This window comes from Carassius gibelio, chromosome A15 (assembly GCF_023724105.1).
Source record: "Carassius gibelio isolate Cgi1373 ecotype wild population from Czech Republic chromosome A15, carGib1.2-hapl.c, whole genome shotgun sequence".
NCBI lineage: Eukaryota > Metazoa > Chordata > Actinopteri > Cypriniformes > Cyprinidae > Carassius > Carassius gibelio.
The window spans coordinates 1,669,062-1,695,016 of NC_068385.1; the positions used below are offsets into that span (position 1 = coordinate 1,669,062).

A 25,955-nucleotide genomic window follows, 5' to 3' on the forward strand; every position below is an offset into this window, starting at 1 on the left:
GATGACTTTTTGATTATTTTTCTAAATGACACTTCAGCCCTCCACCCTGGCTGTGTAATTGTGATTACTGTGCCTCTATTTTTGGGTGGCAGTGCTGCGAGCCAGCGACAGTAAATAGCTGATGCTCTCCACTGGCTTTAAGAGGACACAGGCACTAGGGGCAGAGCAAGGTGAAACGCCAACCGTCCTTCACGCTCCGACTCCAGAACACACTAATGCACCTTCCCCTAACCGAAAAGATGGCAAATTTGCTGATCTAAGGTCAGATAAAAGAGTCAATTTTAGGCTGTGGATAACCGCGCTGTTAAACTGTTCTCGTAAGCTGATGGTGGCTGTGTGTGTGTGTGTTGTTCTGTAATTACCAATGTAAACAGGCAGAAGTAACTGCAACAGTCCGATCTTTCATATTGCAGTTAATCTAGTTTGCTGTGGAGTTAGCTAAGCGCCGAGGAATGACTGATCAAATTAAGAAAACAAGCTGCAAAAGATAGTCCCTCGCTCCGTTCTTCCTGGAGGGTGTAATGGGCTCTTGGCAGACATTTAAATGTTCTCTTACACTCGCCGCTGTTGTTAAAGCACATGAAGGTCAGCCTCACTGCCGAGGGCTGAGGTTACAATGGGGATGAAGTTAAGGGGACAGGTCTGTTGAAGGAGGGTACTAACAAAGCCAGACATGTGACCCCCCAACATTCAAGGTCATTCCTGGAAAAAAAACTAAAAAACACTCCCCTCTGTATAAGTCATGCATTCAGATGAGACTATCTTGTAAGGGGCCGTTCACATGTCGCGCCTAAAAACGCGTGAAAAATGCTAGGCGCGTCGCTTTCTCCTTTTTTCCAAAGCACTCGGGCAGTTGCGCTCCTAAAGCGTCTGCTGTTGCCAAGCAACCTTGACCTGCTCTCTCCATGAAGATGCGGAAATTTCAGCAAAGGATAAATAAATTTGCAGCACTAAAAATCGCTAGCAGTAGCTCTTCTACTAAATTTATTTCAAAATTCCTTCATCTTGGCTGAGCTTTCAACATTGTTACGGGAAAGGATGAAGCTGATTGGTTGGTTCTTGTCACATGACCTGCGGTGCGCTGAAAAGATGTTTGAGATATTTTTAACTCAATGTGGTGCAGACGCGCCTGGAAAAAACGAGCGCGTCCATTATGAGCACACATACCGCGCATCTACATTGGAAATAACGAGCTTGAGCGCGCAAAAGACACGATATGTGAACAGCCTCTAAGTCTACCAGAGGTAGTCGCAGAGTGTGCTAGCAACAGGGGTCTTCAAGTCTGAGCAGGTGACCACATGCCCACCGTTCACCTTTAAGACTTTCTGCCTACCACAGCAACGTTTCCACCAACCACTTAATTACACATTGTATATTTTGGCCAATGCTTCTATTTAACTTCTGCCTACAACACTAATGCTACAATAAAGTGTTCCTTGTTGCTTTGACTGGGTCAGAAAACAAAAGGTCAAAGGTCACAAAATACTTTTTTCCCCCCTATAATACAGATTTCATACTATGGTTTGATATGTACAAGTAGAATGAATTCTCGTTGATGTGATTTAACTTGAGCAACAGAAGTACAGTCACCACTACGTCACAAAAATTTGAAGTGTATAAAATTAAAAGTCATTTGTAGTATATAAACAATAATACAATAAGAGACTTTCAAAAACATTAGAAAATCTAAACAAACTTTTGAACAATGTCATTTGCGAATTATATTGCAAGGTAAAAACTATTTTTTATACACAATATATATTTGTCTGATTACATTTTTTGAAGATGCAGCTTCATTTTCCCTTATACATACAATATGGTTTAAGGTTTCTGTCTGACACATTAGATGACCCATCTCAGAAACACAAAGCAAAGGAGAGGAGTGGGGATAACAGAAAAAGTAGGGGAAACCATGATTCTTCTGCTGTTGAAATCATTGTATCACCACCCACTGCTGTTGTAAGTGTCACTCTGGATAGGGTGCACTGGAGTGGATTAATGGTCTTATCACCCATTTGACAAAATAACACTTCACCTGACATTCAACCCTCTAGCAGGGTGGGATTTTTTATTACATTTTTGATTTACCTTAAATCATAGTCTGTACCTGTGAGGTGATTAGTTATCACAGCCTGAGTGTGATGAGGTGTGAAAGAGTGCTGGAGCTGTGATTCCACAGTTGATGCCCCAGTCACGATCACTCTTGAATCTTGAAATTTCTGCACTGTTACAGTCACAGGAAGTTTTGAACCAAATTTGAAGAGTTTTCTGTTTTTCATAATATAAGATTAAACATACAGACCAAAAAAAAAAAAAAAACTCTGTATCAATCTTAATAAATTATAAAAAATGAATTTATCCCCTTAATGTGAATAATAGTCAATGAATCTTTTAAAGTCAACACTAAACATCCTTTACTACACATTTTACTTCAATTTATCCATTGGGAACTGACTGAAAAAAGGGCTCTATATCAAGGGAAATGGTTGAAAAAAATAAGGGTTAAGGATATGCTAAGTCTATTTTTTAAACTAGGTGGCAGAAATTAACTTGTTAAAAAGTTGTGGATCTTGCTAAGTGTAACAGAGTAATCTAACGTTTTAGCACACAAACTTATTAAAGGAGCTATGTGGAGGTTTTTACTTAAAAAAATCTTTGAGATAGAGTTTTCAATTGTACATGTATGAGCCAACCATGTTGTAAAAAAAGAATGACACCTCGACTGTCCACCACGGTTGCCTCTATCAGCCTGTATGCTCAATTGTGTGTGGAGGAGTCGGGCCCGAATTGGTGGGAAAATTCACAAAATGTGACATCATGCGCGTTCTCGTCTATTTGGGCTTACAACCGTACGGCACGCCAGCCATTATAGTAAGCAGCAGCAATAGTGTTTTCAAATGGACTCTGCGGATGGAAAGAAGCGACCAGCCTCCAGCACAATTCAGACACCCACAGACACTCCTCGAAGTAAAAAAAAAAAAAAAAGAGCCTGCTCCTCTGCGCACTGAGAACGAGCATGAGACTGGCTGCAGTTCCTCTAACGGCCAATGGTGTCAGTAACGGTTAGAAATTTCAGCACCTACGGAATGCTCCTTTAAACTAAATGTATTCATGTAAGACCAGGTTCACATGGGACGATTTTAAAATTGTCGGCCGATTTTCCAAACCTGAGAGACCCCACACACGGCGATAAAAAATCACGGGTCTAACAGTTTTGGTCGTTCAGTGTGTGGTGTGCAGCCACACAGCAATATCAACACATCACACATGAACCGATTTGACTCCCGAGCATTCCCAGGTCATACGTGAAATCTCGCAAAATCCCTCGAGATCAAACGTGACTTCAGAGTAAACAATCATGGCGGACGAAGAGGATGCAGTGGCCATAGTTTGTGCTTTGTTTTTAACGGGAAAAAAAAATAAGAAAAGGCGATGGTCAAAGAGGTGGAGACAACGCGAGCATGGACTATACTTGCTACATCATGATATGGAGGAAAGTTGTTGTTTTATCTCATAGAAATGTTGTTACTTACTACACAGATTAATAACCGTTGAAATAAATGTTCATATATTCGTTTCCATGTACTCTGATGGACTGCAGTTGTGGATGTAGTTATGCCCATCGACTTTATTTGCATTTGTTATATTTGTTGGATATCCCCGATTTGAGATCGGAGCGGTCCCGATGTTCTTCCGAGCAGAGGAGAGCGGTCTTAAGACACCACACACGGCAGGAATATTTGATCAGATTATTTTACGATAATCGGAGCATCCTAAGATTGTCGGAAGGGGTGAATCGGGGCTCAAATCGGCCTAATTATCCTGCCGTGTGAACCAGCCTTAAGCTGTACTTAATATAATGAGTTTTTTTAACGTTTCTGAGTCGAGTGGTCATGCGCAGTTCCACCAATAGGTGGAGTCGATCTGTGATCTAAACAAACTTTTGAATGGTGTCATTTATGAATTATATTAAGTTTTCTGTACAAACTGATTTAAGTTATCCAAAATTAAAATTAACACACTACTTAGAAATTTTAAGGCAATTGGTTTCCTAACTTTTTAAAGTCAAATTATCACATTTTACAGTGCATGATCCTTCAGAAATCATAATAATATACTGATTTGGTGCACAAGAATAAAAAAAAGAAATATAACTTTTGTTACATTATAAATGTCTTTATTTCACTTTACTAAGCATTTCTGTGGGGGGGGGGGGGGGTGATTAACGCTAGTGTAAGTCAGGTTAATTTTATTTCACGTTGACTTTAACATCATAGACTCACTTTTAAGTGGCCGAACCTGCCACCCTAGAAGGACACATTTGGGTATATGATGCGTGAAATGCCAATGATGTTTTTGTAAATGACATAAAATAAAGACTGCTGCCTACATGCCAGATGGCAGAACCTCTGAGACTGTGTAAGAAATGAGGAAACGAGAGAGAGAGAGACAGAGAGAGAGAGAGAGAATGAAGGGGAAATATTGTGAGGCTGTAAGTGTGTGTAGGTCAAGTCATTCTTGCTGACTCAGAAATCTTAGCGGAGGTCAGGGCATCTTCAGATGACGGATACTCACTGCTCTCTCCTCGCATCTCTTACAATACTGCTGCTAATTATAACTACTTCAGTCATCAGCTCCAGAGATACACTTACGTCAGAGACATTCAGGACCATGAAAACAGATGAATGTATAACAGAGTAACCATGCATGACTATTTTAAATATAATAAAAACTATTTTTTAGACATATTCTAAAGGAAATGCATAACCATACAAAACCTTTTTATGGTGCCAGTGGTTCTGGGTGGTTGCTAAGGTAGTTGCTAAATAAACTAAAACAGAGATCAATTAATTAAGACATTAATACTATTAATTCAAAGATAATAAATATAATATTCTATGATATTCTAGTCTCAGATATGTAAGATACTTTTGTTTGTTAGGTTTTTTAGAGTAGGTCTAGTTACTTGAGCCCGATTCACACCGTGAACAACAACACAGAGCAACAGAGCGATATAATCCCATTCATTTTCAATGGAGAGTTGGTGACTTTCTGCGACACGAGCGACAGTGACCACTGGCAAAGGAATATGGGCATTTCAAGAGATGTGAGTCAAGTGACAAAAGTTCTGAATTCTTCAACTTTATGCAAATAAACAGCGAATTTCGCAAGCGACAACCAATAGGAGTGAAGTCAGTGGAGAGCACGTGATTCATCTGCTGTAGCGGAGAGTGATGGGGTAGCTAGGCAATCAGTAGTGGGAACGCCCAGTAGTGATATCAATTGCTAGCCACATGCGACAAGCAGTGAAAAAGTCGATGGCGGTGTGAACAGGGCTTTAGAAAAGCAATAGCATCTCTTCAAAAATAAACTGCATGATCACAAATGATGTAGTTTACCACCAGCACTAGGAATTTGTTCAATCCATAACACTATGTATAAGCAATAGCAATAGTGCTGCTTGCATTAGCGATCACCACTAAAAATCTGTGTTTATAGGTTACATAAAACGGCTTCAGAGCTGAAGTCATTTAGTGAAGTCAATGCTCGGTTGCGTGTGATATTTTTAAAGGCAACCCTAACTCATAACTCATGTTATCATCACAGTGTGAGATGGGGATTAGTGTGGACCACTTCTCCTCTAACTGGTTTTTCTCTGTATAAGCATTCAGATGGAAGAGGGTGATCTGCGTGTGTGTGTGTGTGTGTTTGTGTGTTTGTATGTGAGGCAGAGAGAGAGAGATGTTTGACAGAATCTAATAAAGCCAGCCAGCAGAACTGTTCAACTCTACAGCTGCAGCTACAGTAATTACAAAACACTGCACCTGACAATCAGGCTCTCTCTCTCTACCCCCCCCACCCCACCCCTCTCTCTCTTCAGACACTTTTTGCACAGCTGCCGAAAAATCCAGAGCGAAGAGAAAATGCCACAGAGGTCAAGGTGTGTAATGAAGCATTCTGATAGTGTGAATGGATATTAAGTGCTGAGAGAACACACTCAGTTTCCCCAGTTTGGCCTCTACTTGGGAAAAAAAGGCCCTCTTCTACAGCAGAGGCAGGAAAGTGTGCAAACTGAAGGTCATTCGGTGACTCAGGAACAAGCCTCTGTAAATTGAGTTTGATGTAGTTGTTAACTGACTGTTGATAGAGGCTGGTAAAGTTGTTGATAGAATAAGTATCTTTTGTTAATTTATTGTTTGCACAACGGTTGTTTAGGATTGTTAATTGACTAAGTACTAGTTTTTTCTTTCTTGCTTTTTATGAAAGATGCTTAGGATTGTTGGTAGGCTGGTAGTAGTGGTAGTAGGAGTGTGTGTGTGTGTGTGTGCATATTTTTATTAATTATTACATTGCAGGTGTTTACGATTGTAGGTAAAGTTAATAATAATTAACTAATTAGTTTGTTTTTAGAAAGGCAGGTGATGTTTTTAATACAAAAGTAATAAATTATTATTAAGTAATACATTTAAGTAACTCCAATGTTTATGATACAGTTGGTACAGCTATGGTCACCCCAATCGATGCTAAATTTGCCAGCCAAGTATGGATCCTGCCTCATCAAAGGCAACCTTTCCACTTTCAATGGTATTGCATCATACCATATCGTTTATACGTAATATATCGATATATCGTACAAACTCAATATACCGCCCAGACCTAGTATCCGCTGAAACATGCACAGATAACGCAAGTGCATGACCGACCGAGTCTGATCTGATCGTTGCGCTTCACAGCAATTTGTCACAGGCTCGAAGAGCTCTTTCCAAGTTGCGCTCCTGAATTAAAAGACTCCTGAGTGAATGTCATGTGTAGAAAGGGGAGCAGATGCGACAGATGGGCTCCAAGAGTCTCTCTCTCTGTCTCCACCTGCTCTCAAAACCACAGTAAAATATTGAGCCATTAGGGCCTTTTGTCAAAGTGAATCAGGTGTGATGGGGTGGGGTGGAGGATTGAGAAAGCGGAGGATTGAAGCTCGACTCCTGAACTCAGAGGCATAACGCAAAAAATCCTGCTCATGCACACACAAACGGCAGTTGTAGGGAAAACTCAGATCACTTGATTCACTCCCTCCTTCCCTCCCTGACTTATTCTCACTCTCTTATGCTTTTCTCTCTCTCTCTCTCAAATCCTTCACTCAAAACAAGCTATGCTTTTACACGGTGCATTGTGTTTAATGTTCCAAACGCCAAATCTGAGAGGCTTGAACGCAGTCTCGGAAATCTCTCCCATGGCATGCATAAATTCCCACTAAATTGGAATATAAAAGACGTGCAAAATGAAATCTATTTGCAACAGCACATGTATATGTATTTTGTGCTTCTGAAAGGTCACATTCAGGCTTGTGCATTCAACATGCAATTATTCACTCTCTAACAGGATTGACGCCACAGTTTTGTTTAGTCACCCAATATTTTGTTTTACATTTTTCTAGGCGCATGTCTTGTTTTATTTTCTGCAGTACTGAACATTGTTATTTTGAGACAAAAGTTCAGGGTATAAATACAGTCAAATGACTGTATAATGCAAATGCAGCAAATAATAATGCAGTGATTCGCAAAAATAAATGTCAAATTCGAGTTCAGAGATTTTAAAATAAATAAAAAAACAAAGCATTAAAACAGAAGAGTTAGCAAAGAAACCTGAAAATGCACACATGCATTGTTACACTCACAGCATTACCATTCTATTATGAACATGTCATGCGCTATCAAGGTGACTAAAACAAAGATTTCAAACTAAACAGTTTCCATAGCACCCTGGAATGCAATAAAACATTCAATGGTTTTAAAGAGTCAACAATCAAAGTAAATTGCAGGCTTTTAAAAGAAAGAGTCACATTTTTCTCTTCTTCCTAAACAGTTTAGGAGCATGAAACTGAAATGAGATGGATGGGGCAAGTGTGTGAGAAAGAGAAGGATGGAGGAAGATATAAAATAAAAGGTCGTTAGGAAGCAGTATAGCGGCAGAGAGCAAGCTTGTTATCTGTTTCAGGGGTAGAGAGGCCGGAGCAAGGTCAGTCCTCCAGTAAAAGGGAGAAAGTGAAAATCAGAAAGTTCTGTTGTAGCTGTAAAAAAGTGCATTATTTGATCGGTGTCAAATTTAGACTAATATTGATCCCATTTTTTTTTCAAAATATATTTAAAATAAAACACTCAAAATATACTCAATTTCACCAATATAACCATGTTTTGTGACAGCTGTGACTCTCAAATGACCCGTGAACAAATTAAACGTATCACAATATACCAATCCAATCTGTAAAGCTGCTTGGAGACTATGTGTATTATGACAAGAACTATACACAAAGTAAACAAATACATATCAAAATGGCAACTTATATGACACCAGAAAGTCTTTCTACAATTTACTCAAATACAAACTGATAGCAACAGCTATGATAGAATGACAGCAAATGGATCTAAAATATTTGATAGCACACAGCTCAAATCTTCATTCTCTGTAAAAAAAGTTTGATTTTACAGCTTGATTGTCACTCTCGTTGAGAACTGAACTATGAGACAAAGTAACGTTATTTACCACTCTAAAACAGGACTGAAACCTAAACTGCATTTTGTGTGAATGCAGCCATTGATGAGAATGGAACAAGGAACATTAATGACAAGGAAACAAGAGAAAACATCATCATCACCAATGGCTTCAGAGTATTGTAATTTGCTCATGTTGTGTAGAAAGGGGGGCTTTGGTCAACAAAGCAAGTAAAATCCCCTTCATTCACACTTATTCTGTGGTGATTGCCATCTGTCTGCTTCTTCTTAAACAAAGGGATTTGCAGTCTGTGCCAACTATGGCCAGCATGGTATATTGTGGGAAGAGCCAATCAGTACCACAGGACTGGGACAAAAAGTAGCCTCCATCACATCAATGACTAAAATCCTACTCACTACTGATACAAAATAATTAGCAGAGATGACACCTCCACCCCGAGCACAAGACTCCAAGCCACCAAGGTGCAGGAGACTGTGAAAGACTTAAAAGAGCTCCCTATGACACCCAGGGTGGTGCGGTCAGCCTGTTTGGACCACTGCAACAGATCAAACGAAGAAGAAGGTGGGGTGAAAGTCACTTTTTCGCTCGCTTTCTTCTTGCAGTCGCGTTCTCTATTTATCGTACCAGAACACGGCATGCATCTCTGCTTGATTCTCTGCAGCATGTGATAATTTTAATTACGTCTGGACCCCTAAACTGAAGTCAGTTGGCCTTTCTTCTCCTGACGCCGCCATGCTGTGAGTGATTTAGTCTTCGTTTGGGTGCCCTTAACGTTGGCACTTCAAACAGACACACACCATGCAATTAGCTTGTTTTTGTAGCTTTTTTTTTTTTTTTTTAGTTGTGTTAGTTGTGTTTACTGCTTTACAATTCATTTTTGGCCTTTTTTCTACTATCAACAACAGAAATTAACCATTGAAATGGTAGTTGAATTGAGATGGATTTAAAAAAAAAAAGTCACAAGCCAGAATCAAACTTAACCACTAACACCATAGCTTCGACATCAATTTAGTAATTCATCCCCCAGACTCCCTGTAAACCATGTTTTGATGCTATTTGAAATATGTGGCCATTCAGAGAAAGTGCTGGAAAGCCAAACATACAGGACAGTTTAAAAATGCTCTGGGGTCTCTGAGTGGTCTTGACAGCAATTCGTCAGAAACGCAGATTGAACATCTGTGCTTGTGGCTGCTGTTTGGACGCTGGGGAAGCAGTGTGTTGTCATTAAGGCGGGTGACGAGGGCACAGGGCCCAGACCCCTTCTTTGCCCACCCCCGTCCCACCCTCCCACCAGCTGTTTAGTAGGATGGAAGTCAACCACCTGCTGTGCAGAGAAATTAGAGTGCTTGTACTAGTCTTCTTTTTAACCATCAAAATCATTCACAAGATGAAACGGACAAGGTGACGTTTCAAAAGAATCCCTGCGACATTTCATATCATATTCATACCCCCCTTGATAAAGACTGTCGGGAGGGCCTAAAATACACAGTAAAACTTATTCTCAGACAGTGAAATCAATTAAAATATCTATCTCTCCTTTAATCCATTTCAAGGTGACATTTAATGGCAAGTTATTCTTGTTGGAAACCTTCAGGGGACGATAAATCAGTCAGCAAAATATAATTCATTTTAATGGATTGCGAGTGTTTTTTTTTATTATTTTCATAAGTCAAATCTAAAAAGGATCACTGCCTGGGAAGGAAGCCAGTGTATAGGGGAGGAGTGCAGCGGGTGCTCGGGCTCCGCGCTGGAGTGGCTTGCCTAAGGAAGTATCATTTCCTGAAGTCTGGTATATATCTGTCTTTGCAAATGTGTTTGTCATTAGAGTACGGAGGGATATGCCCAAACTCGCTCTAGCATGTGGTGTCTATCCAATCAGAATCTGACAACAAGCTTTAAAGATTCACTACATAATTTGCTTGTTTAACTAAATATAGGCATATAGTTATTACTTAGATGCACCAAAGCTCTTAATTTCTCCATTCCTGTTCATACTGTATCAGTTGAATCTTCATGAGGGACTACTTAACCTTGGCATCTCGCTACACCACTCCAGCGGATCCATCTCCAGTGACAATAAACCCATAAACCTCACAGTGCATATTTCAACTGTACTGTACTCTTCAAAGACGCATTATTGTGCCTAACCCGAGCCTTTGGAGTGGGATGGAGTGAGAGTTTGTTAAAAAACAAAAACAATAAAAAGCAGGCAGGTAATGCTTCGGCATTTGAGTTAATTAGCATTGTAGCCTGTAGAGTCCTTCACCTCTTCCTTGCATGCTTGCCCCAAACATGCTTGCCCCAGTCATGAAGAGTTTGCTGAAGCGCACACAAATATGCATGCCATGAATATATTTATCAATTCAATCTGCTTCATCCATTTACCCTTCTTGCCTCCCCCAGCTCTATCTCTGCATCTACAGAAGCAACACAGAATAGCCCCACAGTTGTTGACACTCATCTGAGAGGACATGCCCTTTAAGAGAGGCTGAGTCTCTGAGCGGATTCTTTCTAATTGTGTGTGGATGAGGCCGTTTCTTCTGTCTTATGTGTCTTTTTCAATCTTTCCCTCACACCATGTTGGCACCAGTCCACTGGATCCCTTACGCAGTGCTAGTGTATGTTATACAGCCATTCTTCGCTGTGTAAGCCCGGTAATTGTATATGATGTCCAATACCTTTGAGGCTTCATTAAAGCTTTGCATCATGCTGCGGGGAGAAAAAAAACAAGCCGTACCTTCTAGTGAGCATAAGGTGGAAGGAGAGTGGGGCACAGAAACAAGGCCATTTAAAGCTTTCAAAGCATTTTGAGTGGGAGAGGTAGTTATCCCAATGGGACATTGTTTTATGTGTTTTTTCCTACCTTATTCGTGCACGACGTATAACAGCGTGTTAGCGTGCAGGCAGCCCTGCGCCAAATACGCACCCATGCTGTCAGCCCAATCAGATTTTGGAGGGACACTGAGGAGAGACAACTCTAGTTATAATTTCTCTCTCATCGCTGCGTCTTTCTCTCGAGCTCACACTGACTGTTTTCACGCTGAGCATTTAAATGTTCTCATTTCTTCGCATCCGCCTCTTTGAGCTGATGAGAGATGTACGAGCTTATCAATCTTCTCAGCCAAAGGAGAAATTAAAAAAATAATCACCAAAAAGCGCTTCTCAGAGTTCACAATGGACCACGGTCTGAATCAGGCTGAGATAATCCTGTTTTCCAACCGTCACGTTTGAGAGAGAAAGAAGGCTGTCACTCATAACCTGCCTTTGCTTCCATGTTCCTGTAAAGCTTTGTCGAATATCAGCCCGGTCCAGACTTCCTGTGAGCTCACGGCACAACGGAACACAGCAGTGCCTCTCTCTCTAAGAGCCAATCTGGCAGGTGGAGGCTTATTTGAGGCCACATCTTGGAAGCTTGAAGATCACAGAAGCCCCCCTGAGTCAAAAGTTATTACCACTCCAAGGCTATCTCCACAGGTGAACGGGTGGTGCCAGTAGGGGGATTTGAAATGTCATGTTCTCTATAGAAATGGGACCCTTTTTTTCCTGGTTAAATCCTAATAGAGAACCGAGCTGATTTAATTGGTGCACTCTATGCCTAGGAATTGTTGGAAAAGATTGCAATCGTCCGGTGCTGCTTCAGCCACAGAGGGAATGGCCACAGCTCATCTGATAGTGCCACTCAATGCAGAAGGTTGAGCTGAAGCCAAAGCAGATCTTTTAACCAAAATCCAAGAGAAGCGTTTTTCCTGAAATGTTTCTTCATTCAACTTCCATCTCTCCCTTCAACCTAAAATAGCCTGCGGTTTGAGGCTTGCTATCTCTCTGAGATTTGCTCATGTTAGAGGGATTCGAAAATCCTTCTCAATCTCTTTAAAATCGGCTGGCCCTTTAAACAGATGTGACCAGACCCAAAGGTGCATCTATCCACACATGACCCGGTGACTCAGATCAAAGGCAATCAAGTTAATCTGTGCTTACAAAGAGATCCTGTTGGAAGATATATCTGGTTTATATGCATAAAAGTAAAATGACTACACACTTATTCAATATTAAAACAACCTTATTATAGACTATAATAAGAATAAAAGACAATATGTTAACAGTGCAACGCTATTTGTAAACCTTAAGCTTAAACACATCTTAATTAAAACCCAAACACTAATTGAACACAGCTTAAACTTGTTATCCCCTACGTAAAGCTTCAACATAAAGCTGAAATGTGCACTTAAAAGTAAGAAAACCATCTGCAACCCACAATCCAAATCCATAAAACACATTTTAGTTTTAAGGGTCACAGCTAATGTCAGCCTGTATAACACAACATTGGGTCGCCACAGCTCTGATGACATCTACAAGACCTTGATTCCAGATTTCATGCCTCTTAAATCATCTTGGAGCGCAGGGACTTTGACGAGGAAAAAGCAATTAACAGAGAGTGATTAGAGTAATTAAGTTAGCCAAATGTGGTCCATCTTTTTCCATTGGACGACGTGATTTCAAGACGCCTAGGTAAATAATGCCATCAAAGATGAAAACTATCATTCTGATGGGTATAAGGTAAAAGTGCAGGGGCATTCTGGTGAATACAAGGCAGCTAAACAAAGTCCAATCCATCACCGCAAGGTTATAAATGATGTACTCTGGGTTGGTTCTGAACAACATGATGTACTGCCCAACTACAGACTTGAGGAGATGAGAAGGAAAAGAGTGAAATCAAAATGGAAATCATTGCCAAGAAGCAGTTTAACTTCCAATTCTCCTGTGGGTGTTTTAAAATCACCCCCCCCCCTTGACTCCTGGAAACACAGCCAATACTTAGAGCAAACAAAGGTCAGGGAGAGTGTTAAATCATTTGTCTCTTTTTTCTTCCAAACAGTCACACTAAGAAAGATCTTGGTGCCTGTGCTTTAGAGCCTGTAACCGTAAGCGAGTTGTTGGGTTGAAAGCTTCTGAGCCGAAACTGAGGGGAAATCTTCTGGGTACCCTGCGTTTTATTTTTCCTTCAGAAAAATGTTTTAAAGATCATTTACACACCAACTGGTAGAAGACAGGTCCCTTGTGCATGCTGCCATGAAAGAAGAAATTTTAAGCTTTTTTTTAGTGTTTGATAAATGTACAAAAGTGTAAAACGGTAGTAACGCACAATTACAACATATTAAACATTCAGGAGGTTGAGAAAGTGGACGAGGAGACTAGGGGGGTCAGATTTTGGCTCGTTAGCAACAGGCTGTTCCATATCAGTTACAAATTATTATTACTTACCTATAAGGCCCTAAATGGTTTAGCTCCTGCGTACCTAACTACCCTTATACCACGCTACAACCCATCACGCTCCCTAAGGTCATAAAATGCTGGACTTTTGGTAGTTCCTAGGATAGCAAAGTCCACTAAAGGAGGTAGAGGTTTTTCACATTTGGCTCCCAAACTCTGGAATAGCCTTCCTGATAACATTCAGGGTTCAGACACACTCTCTGTTTAAATCTAGATTAAAGACACATCTCTTCAGCCAAGCATTTGAATAATGCATCTCATAATTTGTGACTGCAGTTGTATCTGATCAAATACGCATTATTATTCTTTAGCTTGGATTAAACTAATTAATTTTACTTTGTTGGAACAGCAACTATGCTAATTATGTCTCTATTTGTTTCTTTGTTTAACTAAGAACTAACAAATATTGCTACTAACTATGCAATAACATAATAATTGCTGTTAATAGTGTGCATGGTCTGGTTGCCATACGTCTTGTATTAATTCTTCTGAAAATTCCTGTCATATGCACATAAACTGATCACCACTTATAAGCTACTACTAAATATTGTAGAAATATAATTTTCTATAAAGTTGCTTTGCAATGATTTGTATCGTAGAAAGCGCTATACAAATAAACTTGAATTGAATTGAACTGAACATACATAATACATAATTTACACACACACATTATACGATTATAAAAATAATACATAATTATGTAATCATGCTTTCAGATGAAATAAAACTGTAACATTACTTTGACTTTCTTGGAGAGGAGTTTTAAAATGTGAGGTGACATTTTGATTTTTGAAAAAAAGGTCAAAAAACATTTTGGATGTGTGTTCAGCCAAAGAAAAACAGTGGCGAAGAAAAAAAACGAAATGAAAGAAGAATAGAGATCAATCTCAAGGCGCGCGAGAGCATACAGAGACAGAAACCGAGCGAGGTCTGGGCCGGAGACCTCAGCCCTACCCAAAATCAATTGTGTTTTCAATCTTCACAAGAAGATTTGGTTTCACTGGTTAACACAAGCACTGTGAAAGCCATTTTGAAACCTTGTTAAAGACTTGCTGGTGAAACAAATACAGGTGTGGGCTCAGATCGGCAAGGATGAGAGGAGGGAGGGAGACGGGAGGATGGGAGTGGAAGGAGGGAGGAGTCTGGAGAGAGTGCATCATCTTAAAACTAATCCCAGACAGTTCGAAAGCTTTTTCTTTTCCTCACCTTCCCTTTTCATCCCTCACTAGCTCCTCATTTGTTTTTTTCCCCTTCACTCCAGAGGGCACTGGAGAGCAGGGAGCCTATGATTGAGTATTTCAGCCACCCTTAAGAATTTCTACCTTTTGTTAGTGACTTCCCACTTGTGCGAGGCCACTGATGTGTGGAGAACATTTAAGGGCTACAGGCTCCATAGAAGTCCGCAGGGATTTACTGCTAACCCTCACAGTGAATAGAGGACACTTCCCTGGCCAGTCTATGGAGGAAAGCAGTCCAAAGGGCCTTTTGATAAGAAATAACACATCTCTGCCCAGACAATGAAGTTCCTGCTAAGACATTAAAAGAAAATAAACCATGAAATGCTCACAAAGCTGAAGCTGCACACTCTATACTTCAAACTAAATCAGGGAAGTGGAAATTTACTGAAAACAACATACGAGTTACATTTAGCAGAAGCAACAGTTTGATGTTAAATCTTATCCGTTTTCATACAGTCCATAGAGGCTTTTGTTAATCTTTATTATTTGCTTATGCACAGTCACTTTAACCTTTCAATCCAATTCAAATCATTTATATAGTGCTTTTAACAATGGAGATTGTCTTAAAGCAGCTTTACACCGCGTCAGGCATAAACCCTGAAACGATGGTGCTAAAAACCAACCGCGAGGAAAAGCACAACCAACCTCGAGTGTAAAAGAACTAACCTTGAGAGGAAGATTATGTGTTTTAAGACAACTTTGGACGGACGCCATAACTCTCACTCCTGAACCTCTGTCATGTTTCCACAGTCTCACTGTGTGCATGAGGAAAATGCATCTGAAATAAACTCTTCACACTGAATCCACAAACACCTCTCGTTAAACAAGCTTATCAAATCAGACTTTAAGGGCTCAGTGATGCAGCGAGGCTTGCAAAATAAAGCAGTGCTCTGTTTTTATTACCCGAGCCTGAGGTAAATCGAATGCCATTATTAAATGTTAGCGGTTCACCAGGTATGCTAAATTAACTAACAGTGAGTGCCCGGGATGCAGTCATTACATGCAGTCCACCGTCCTCACTGAATACTGAAGCTGAGAGAAAGAGAAAACTGTGACATTTCATTACAGAAACATGACAATACACAGTCTGTCACTAAACTGATTATGGTTTAGTTCGTCCAGCGTTCAATGTGGGCTGGTCAGTGAGTCATGAGTCAAAACCACAGAGAAAAAGAACATTTGCTTTATGTCAAAAATAGAGAGCAGGACGCTCTGTGGAGAAAATTATGCTTTGTGAAGAATGAACATTGATTTTCAAAAATCAAACCAGATGATTTTCAATTGGATTTTTCACTTTTAAACACAACATAAAACCAAAATTGACCTTATTTACTTTCTAAATCAATTGCCCTGGTCTTACTGTTAATAACTTATCAGTGTACGTAATGCTAACTACTTTAAATCAAAATGTGAACATTTTCTCTGCTTCCGAAACTACATTTCTTTCCTGCTTCCTGCTGATGTAAAGAATGCCATGTGGGCCATGTAGAATTTTTTTTATACTAAATAATAATATCATATTGATCACTCCACCCCTACATTATTTTCCTAAAAAGATCTGTATGTGTATCTGTGTGTGTGTGTGTGTGTGTGTATGTGTATGTGTGTGTGTATGTGTGTGTGTGTGTTTGTGTGAGTGTGTGTATGTATGTATATAATATATATATGTTTTTTTATTATTATTGTTATACTAATTATCTTACACAAGCTAGATGAAATGTATATCTAGGCTGCAGGAGGTTAAAGCTCTCCCCCTGAAATGGTAGAAGTTGGCTCTCACCCAGGCCAAAATGGGAACCAGGACAGAGGAGGAATAAAGGCCTGATTGTTGCGGAGCACTGGCTTGGAAAAAACTCTCAGGCCTAATGAAACTAAAGCCTGGCCACAGCAGCGCATCGAACACTAAAGTGAGAGAGCTAGAGAGAGTGAGTGGGGAGGGCGGTAATGAAGTAAACAGGAGTTGTTTCAACTTAGCAGAATAAGTGTACTTTGTTTGGAGATCTACGCCAAGCCGATTACAATAAATCTATGTCTAAGCATAAGCCACCCTATGTAATTAGGGCACATGAAGGTTTATGCAGGGAGCAAGGCAGCCATTTACGTTCTCATCACGTCGAATGTACAAAAGATCTTAGCAAGATTTATAATTAAGCCATGCCAAGTCTGTTGTCTTAACACATATAAAATGTTTTGGAGGAAACAAGTGAAATTATTTAGGCATGCCTTCTTCTGAAATTAAAAAGGCAACATGCTGCAATAGCACAAAATGACGGTTTGTTAATAAAAAGTAGATCTAACTCAAAGAGCCTTTGTTGGAAGGCTTGTAAAATCTTAATACTGCAGTGTTGTGCAATAAATGCCACCTAGCTGCTTAAGAGTGTGTGTGTGTGCTGTCATAGCACAGAAAAAGCGCTCAGGAAGAACACAGCTTCTAAGAAGACAGATCCTGTGACCTGCTGCCCCATGCCACCTGCTCTCCTCCCAGGATCCTCGTTCGCTCCCTACCCACTGCTCGCCGGGAGACGCTGTTAATTGGCCTACACACACACCCTTATGTGCACACATACACAAACCTCCGGATATCAGCTCAACTGACACCACAGTGCGGCCCAACCTCCAGGTGGGCAGGCTTGCAGAGTCATCAAGAGTTTGCAGCAAATGAGCATCTTACTCACTGAGAACTCACTTTGAAGGCTCGTTTTTCCTTTACTCAAAAGTGTGCATCCAACGGATGGTCAATTTGTAATTTTCTTGTCTTAAGAGACTGAGACATTTCATTAGCCTGCGTGTTTGCTTTGCAACTTATAAACAACGAGACACTGAGCACTGAGGTCTTTAGCGTTATTGGATCACACTGCCCATTCAAAATAACGGTCTACAGCTTTACATAAGGACGGCAGACAAGTATGCCTCAATAAACCAGGCTGTGGCAAGATTAATATAGTATTGTGACCTAAGAAGCTACAAATCCTCTGCCGTTCTTTTAATCACAATGATTTAGTGGTTGTCTGCTGCAAGCACTGGCGCTGGTGAAAACACTCATAGGGCAAGATGTACAGCACAGGGCAAGTAAAACATCTGCATAATTGAGTCCTTCAATCAAGTCAAGTGTGTGTTAGGGTCCACTCAGACACAGCTGATTACAAACAAATGGAGCTAGGTATTTATACAGAGCTTGAAATAGAGAGAGACAGCGAACTTACTCAAAGTCATACAGCGAACAGAAAAGTTAATCTGGGCCGTACAAATATACGGGTTGACAATCCGTCTTCTGCATGTGTATGGTAGATATCAGGCTTAAAAAACATACATAGTAGGAACAGGTGAAATCATTGATTTTCAGATACCTGAATAATCCCGATCCTGATTTATAAAAGCCCAAAATCAATCTTTTACTCTATGCCTGTACTCAGCACATACATGATAATAACAAATGACTCTTTTGATTCAGTTATTTTTAGTGACTCGAATCTATGCAACATGATCAGTGTAGCTTGATTCCCGGTTTGGTTCTTCTAACTTAATTTTTTTTTTTTTTTTACAAAATTTCAAAGAAAACCCTGTGTATAAATTACAGCATTAGTAAAGAAAGATGTTATTTCTATATTGAAGGAATATATTAGGATAACGGGCATTTTAACTAAAATAAACCCAAATGAATCGTATCAAATTTAATTTAAACAGGAATTAAATCAAAATTAATCAAAAGCTTATGTATCAGAATACTGTGACATATGCACTCTTTTCAGTGAAGTCAACATATTTGTGGCTTGCTAGCTGTCCAAAAAAAAAGCATTTTAACATGGACAAAAGTACACACAGCAGCTTTAAGCATAAGGTCTTTGTTACTACATCCAGTGAACGACAAACACTGGTCTTTCATCTCTAAATGGCCACATCTAAAATGGCCTGCTTGAAAGTCTTGATAATGTCCATTGAAGGACAGCGTTTCTCTTCATATGCAAACATCTCTCTGTGAAATTAGCCAAAGGGAAAAAGAAAAAATGTGATCTTACCTTGCCAAACTGTTCAAAATACTGCTTCACATCTTCAACTACTGTGTTAGCTGATAATCCGCCTACAAATATTTTCTTTGTTCTTGTGACCATCTGGAAGAGAAGAGAAGAAGACAAGAGATTAGGCCCATGTGAAAGCACTTCAGAGGACTTCAAACGCACAGGAGACAAAGAGGAAGCTCAGAACTGGAAAAGAGGGAATTGGGAGATGACCGGTTATGGGTTTTGTGTCCCACGGGGAGATTGAAGAGGAGGTACTGTGTGATTTGTTGAGTGTGTGAGAGTGTGGTTGGGGACCAGGCAACACCTAGCTTGCGATGCTGCTTGCATTACCTATTCTTTCTCTTGCAACATAACAGATTTGACACTTTTTGGTTTCACACGAACACAATCACCTGAGCTGCGAATGGTGTTTTTCTGGTGTTGCGAAGACCCAACAACACTCAATCCCCCATTCCATCTAAGAAAATTGGAATAGGAATGTTTCAGAGGACAGTTCTCAGAAAAAGCATGTAGAGTAGGCTGCATGGATAGACCTTAAAAGACACTCTAATTGAGTTACAAACCAAAGGTGTCAGAAAGCTGGAAGTCCCCGGGCCTGGCGGGATCTCAAACCGGTGAGAACAGACAGTAGTAGATGTCGCAGTATTGCAACCAGGCCTATTTTTCAAAACACAATTAACTCTCCCTGCTGGAGAGATGTATGGAGCGCCGAGACTGACTTCTCTTCATGCAGCAACGTTAATTGTGCTGAGAGCTAGTGCACTGAGATCAAATAGCCCACCTATCATTAAGGGCAATGATAACGGCTAACAAGAGAGCTCCTCAGGCAATGTTAAGCCCTTTTTGAAGTTAACAAAGAGCAGAAACTTGTAAAATTCCAGCTTACGTTGGACCCGTGTGGTTTTCTTTTAAATGTGTGCTTATTGTCAGAGCTTTGATGCAGCAGGTGATCACTATATGTTATGGTGCTAGCGCTGGAGACAAAAGTTCAGATCTGACCTACGTTTTGAATATAGATATAGGATGAATATAAAACCGACAGAGCGATGGGTGGCTGGATATACATGTGGATGGATGGATGGATCGAGAGAGAAAGAGATACAGACAGACAGACACGCAGACAGACAGACAGACAGAAATCCTATTTCTTTTAATGATTACAGGCCTGTTGCACTTGGTTTTGAAATCTTTTGAAAAAATAGTTAAGAAGGGGATTTTAATCTTAACACAGTCAGCACTTGAGCCTATGCAGTTTGCGTACAGATCAGGTAGAGAAGTGGAAGATGCCACTTGTACCTTACTAAATTCGATTCTAAAACTTTTGGAAGGTAAAATAATTATGTACAATAAAGCAAATCTTCAATTTTATGGAATGCTGCTAGTCAAGCTGGTTAGAGCTGGTAAACTACCTTCAATCAGCAACAAATCAGTCAAAATGTTTAAAAATTAATTTAAGCCAGTATAACCTTGTTTTTCCAGCAAGGATGAACTAATTTCCTGTCCCCTCTTATTGTCTTTTCTCTATAAAAATCGGCAAAAAGGGTGCACTTATTGACAATGAGAGAAAATAAGCTTAAATTGTGCATTCTAGCAAACCCCGGGTATTTCCCAGAGCCGAGGAGACGCCGTAAGAATTAAGCAACCCTGAGCATTTATTTCTACTTCATTCACATCCATCACAGACAATCTTGGCAACAGGCACACTCAGCCCTCTTCTCAGCTGGCTGTTTCCCAAACCCTCTGTGAAGCACTTTCACTCTCATCTGCACCCCACCATGGTTAATCTGCCTGTCTTTCCCCCTGTCGTTTTGTGCAGGCCCAAGCCGCCCAACGTGTCAGTGGAGAGTTAAGTTTTTAGTGGCATCTTTATGTTCTCTGACAGCACCAGCTCCTGGCTGATGGGATTCCTCAGGCCCTAGAACAACGCAATTATTCTGTCCATTTCTCTCCATGGTGACAAGAGACAACAGCAGGCCTTTGCTCCTTCTGTGCTCCCTCTCTCGCACACCTCTCGGGACTCAATGAGCAGATATGCCACGCAAACATGTTGTGCTGCTAACTCGGCTAACCCATTAGAATTCAGATGCAATAATGACAAAGACAATGAAAGTCTGTGTCTGCATGTCTGTGGCACTGTTTTGATTTCTTTGGCTTTGTAACCCTAAAGGCTCGAAAGAAATAGTCATTAAAAACAGACAACAGGCTACCAAACGTGCAATTTGATTAGCCTCCACTTAGATAGAAAAAGCAGATAGCTTGCCAGACAACCCTTTATTATTGGACTTGTCCTTCCTGAGTGTCTCTCTCTTGTCCTTGTTTCTCTTTGCTGCTGTTGAGAAGGCAGCTTTCTGAACACAGTACTCTTTTTAAGGTATTCGTGGGAATAATGTGCAAGTCATGTGGGAGAGGTACCAAGCTAACTTCAACAGTTATAGACTAAGAGGTGTCAGGTACAAATATCTTCAACTCTCACACCTCCATCTGCAGCCTCTCATTAACCGTGCAAATTAAAAATTAAAAAATTAAAATTAAAAAAGACTTTGTCAGACATTGGGGGGGGGGGGGGGGTCTAGCATAGTGAAGATGAGAAAAGATGTTTCAGACAAATAAGAATGGTGAAAAAAAAGTAATGGTGCGAGTATATTCTAAGGAAAAAAACAAAAGACGCGGACTTTTCGAAGGGATGGGAAAACGTCCAGCGAAGTGATGACATATCAGAGAAACTTTTGCTAATCGCAAGACCTTAAAAATTCAACCGTGAAAATCTATGAATATAAAAGAGTACGTCTCTCGGGAGAGCTGAGATATAAGAATGCAGAGGCACTAGGTGTGATAGAGTATAAGCAGTGTGTTTAGAGATACTGCGCGTAGAAAATTTATGCAGAGCAGCGGAGTTTGTTGCTCTTAGTCGGCTGCTGATGCTGCTGTTTCAGGGCCTGTCATCTTCCACCAGCACTGCTTGATGCAACTCGGCATACATAGAGAACACTTCTTCCCTTCCTCTAGCGAGAGGGAATGTCAGCTGCCAGAACGTTTCCAGATACAAATCGTGCTGCAGATTTCTACCAGTGCTGAGACAAGTGCAGGCGATCAGAGGTGATGCCTATGTGAGCCTGCACTATATGTATGCGGTCTAATGCGTTATATATCTCACTGTATATTGGAATTATCAGAAAAAGTTGTCGGATTAAATTGTTAATATGAACAATACAGCCAATTTTACACAATGTATTGTGAAAAAAAAATTATGGTAGAATTATATGCAATCAAATTTAGAGAAAGATATATTATTGAGGCAGACAAAACATGAAATAGAAAAAGATACAATATAATTTTTTTTAAAGTTATTTTTGTGACACCTTGCCTTGAGAAAGTTAAATTTACCATGGCAATAAAAAAAAAGTCACATTCAAAGACAACGAGGCTTGTCTGAATTTTTTTGATACTTTAAAGCTCAAGACTATCGCCAAGGCTTCAATTTGGACTCGACAAAGAGAGGAATTGGGAAGCAAATTAGAATTTTTCTAATGTTTTATAATACATGGCAAAGAGGAAGATGTTTTCCTTCCAGAGGAGTCGTCTCTCACACTCTGCTGAAGATGAGAGGGAGAAAGCAGGAGGTAGAAGTGACAGCAAAGTTCACCATTTATCTGCGGTGAAATAAAATGGATCGAGACGTATCCTGCAGCCTAAATTGGAGGAATGTGATAGGAGTGACAATTTAATATTGCATCTACTCTCCTTTGGGCACAAATGGATCTAATTAAGATCTTTCATTAGATGCGGTGCAGCCAAACCCTCCCTGAAAACATGGATCCTTATCGGAGCACAGGACAATCACTGGGATAGACATAGCAAATCAAGTTATAGTCTGACCGAGAGGAGGGGGACGAAGGGGAGAGAGGCGCTTGACAGATGACTTGATGAGGGTTACGTGGAGTTTAACAAAGAACAGAAACAGAGGAACGGATGATCAAGCTCCTCTTAAAACACCTGTCGTGCTTCCTATGGAGAGTTTCCCTTCCCAGGATTCTCCTCTCTGGAATCGAACAGTCTAGAGAGAGGGCCACACAGCGTTTTTATTTGTTTACTCGGGTCTCTGATGAACTGTGTAGTGGTCTCTTGCCATTGATTGCGGTTGAATAACATTGCTCCTCACTCACAATAAGCCCATAAGCCCCAGCCAAACAATGCTCTTGTGTTGTGACAAGGAGTCTTTTTTTAATCAGTCCTCTTTGCCTGGCTGGATGTCCCCTGATTAGAGTGAGATAATGAGACCCCCTCCTCATCCTCCTCCTCCCTCCAAGGCCTCTTCATCATCTCAAATCACATATTCATCACTGATTGCCGTCTCCTTGTCCTTCCACCGAATCATGCACTCAAGGCAAACAGGCTTGCAGACAGATTCCAAACCGGTCGGAAACGTTGACAACTAGGCGGGTCTCGTTTAACATGAGGCGTCGACACTTCCTTGACTGACAGAATCCAGTGCACTCGCCACATTCTATTCAGCTGCATCTAAATTTAGCCCACCAAGCTCCAATTTGTACACAATTTTGCAGTGTGGAATTTTAATGTCGACATTCAAATGTACTGGGCCAAACAGCTCCTGCCTCCGCGCCTGCAGCTAAACCTGATTGACAGGCGAGGCAGCAGCTTGACCAAGAGCTGAGAATAACTGATTAGTAACATTGGCAAAAACTGTGGATGCCCAGCCACCCAGCCCCCACCCCCGCCCTAAAACCCATCAGAAAAGACTCATTTGATGCAATATCAAACTCTTTTCTTTCTTCGAGTGTATCAAGGGCAGAAATAAGAGATTTATCTACTGAATATGTATAAACATTCACTCAAAATGCATATATAACATGCCAAATGAGTCTTACTTTCTTAGTGGGACTTTTTTTAAGTAAGCATTACCAACACTGATGTGCATACATGGGATTTGAGATTTGAACAAACCTCAAAAAAAGTCATAGAAAAAAATCATCTTTTGCGCTCTGCATACAACTTTACTGCACACATCACATTCACATTCTGATATGAAAAATGTATTTTTTAAATTTCCTAAAAATAACATTTAACAGTGTTATAATTTTTTTTTTTTTACTTTAAATGAGCAACAAAGGTAACCTAAAATGTAAAAATGGGGAAATGAGCATGCAATATTAAATATCTGAAACTGGCTGATTCCAGAAAAATGAAAACATTTCAAAAGAACTGTTGCACTTATATTTGTGCTTCCCTATAAATCATGTGCCATGTTAATAAAATAAATAAATAAATAAAACCCTTACATTTTTTTGTTTGGTAGTTTATAAAATAGGTGGAATCTAGAAAAAAATATAGAATTAAAGGTAAACACATTCAGTAAATTAGAACACAATTGCAGTGATCATAATAAAGACTGTACATAACCTTTAAAGTTAATGTAAGTGTACAAAAGAAAGTGCAGATCTTTAGACAGGGATGGAGGGTTTGTCTCCAGGGTAAAACAGGACCAATCCAATCTTCAGTATAAATATAGAGAGACAGAGATTCCTAATTGATAACCAAAATGCCATTACCCTGAGTAGATGAGTGGGGTAAAGATGCTTACTGCAAATGGCAGGAGACAGCCCAAAGCGGGGCTCCTTCAAGCTTACATCAGCCATCTCCATACTGACAGCAGGTTGGCTGCCAAAGACTGAGCCAAACAGCCTTTTGTTGACCCCTAGGCCAGGTAAATGAGTCTCTGGCTTTCTCAATGGAAGATCCTTCCCAAGCCATTTAGTGGAGCCCAAGGCAGTTCAAGCACAAGCATCAGACAAGGGCTGAATGGGATTTACACCAGCAGGTTAGTCACTCAACATTCTGTTTGGGGTCAAGATTGTGACCATTAATATTCATGGTAGTCTAATCAATAATCTTAAGATTAATACAACACTTTTGACTTTTTTATAAAACTACACAAAGCACGGTCTGAAAATCTGAAGATTTAAGGGGCTATAAAATTTATTTTAGGAAAAATAAATAAATAAATAATAAGCACAAGACAGTTCAAGCCCATCCAAAGCTCCAGGTTGTAAAGGTTGTGCTGACTCTGAACATCTCAGGCTATCTACGGAAGTGGCGTGAAGAATCAAGAGATATCTGTGAGCACCTGTGTGAAATCCTCCTATCCTAAACTGCTGAGCTGACACACTAAAGAGATTTTTATATTTGAATTTCATAACACTATTGGGGGAAAGAGGAAATTACTGCCCCCGTGATTGCTTTAAGCATTCATTCGATTCAATTCGATATTGATTTTAGCATCTAAATTGGTCATTCACGGGGTCTTTCATGAATCATTGCAGCATTTTTGGAGTACTTGAGTGTGTCAAATGAGGTACTGTAGCTTTAAGAGTGACCAATGGGATAACTCTAAATCCTCAGCCACTGATGTCACAATGCTACAAAATACCCAGATCATCTGACCGTGCTTTCCCAAAGCTGGCCCATGTGAACTGTGGGAGTGCTGATGACCAGGTCAAATGTGCATAACGGTCCCATGACACCCAATCAATATGAATCAATATCTATACTACAACTAATGGAGATCAAGACCTGTAAAAGCATTCTGCACCACTGGGAAAACCTGACATACAACCCTGCATTCCAGACAATATCAAAGGTCATCCGGAGTCGGTCACCAATGTGCCCATATTCAAAGAAATTAGTCATGCGCACCAAAAGAAAGTGCTTATCGGTGCAAAAAAATATTTTGGTGGTTGCTAATGTGTTCTGAGTTTTTCTTGTTGCTATGCAGTTGCTAGGCCACTGTTAAATAAGCAAATCCAAAACATCCAACCTCTATATTTCTTGACTCCCTCCTTCCTGTCTAGAGTGAAAAAGAGTCTACTAGGCAAACATATCCAAGGAATATATTGAGCATAAG

General features: G+C 40.2%; 1 protein-coding gene across 7 annotated transcripts in view; it reads right to left on the reverse strand.

The window, feature by feature from the left end:
* LOC128028917 (RNA-binding protein Musashi homolog 2-like) overlaps positions 1-25,955 on the reverse strand; it is a 234,461-nt gene that overhangs the window by 153,531 nt on the left and 54,975 nt on the right. For all 7 annotated transcript variants that reach the window (XM_052616251.1, XM_052616250.1, XM_052616252.1 and 4 more), the window contains exon 6: positions 19,034-19,126. In XM_052616251.1, the coding sequence (XP_052472211.1) occupies positions 19,034-19,126 (93 nt within the window). The remainder of the gene's footprint in view (positions 1-19,033; positions 19,127-25,955) is intronic.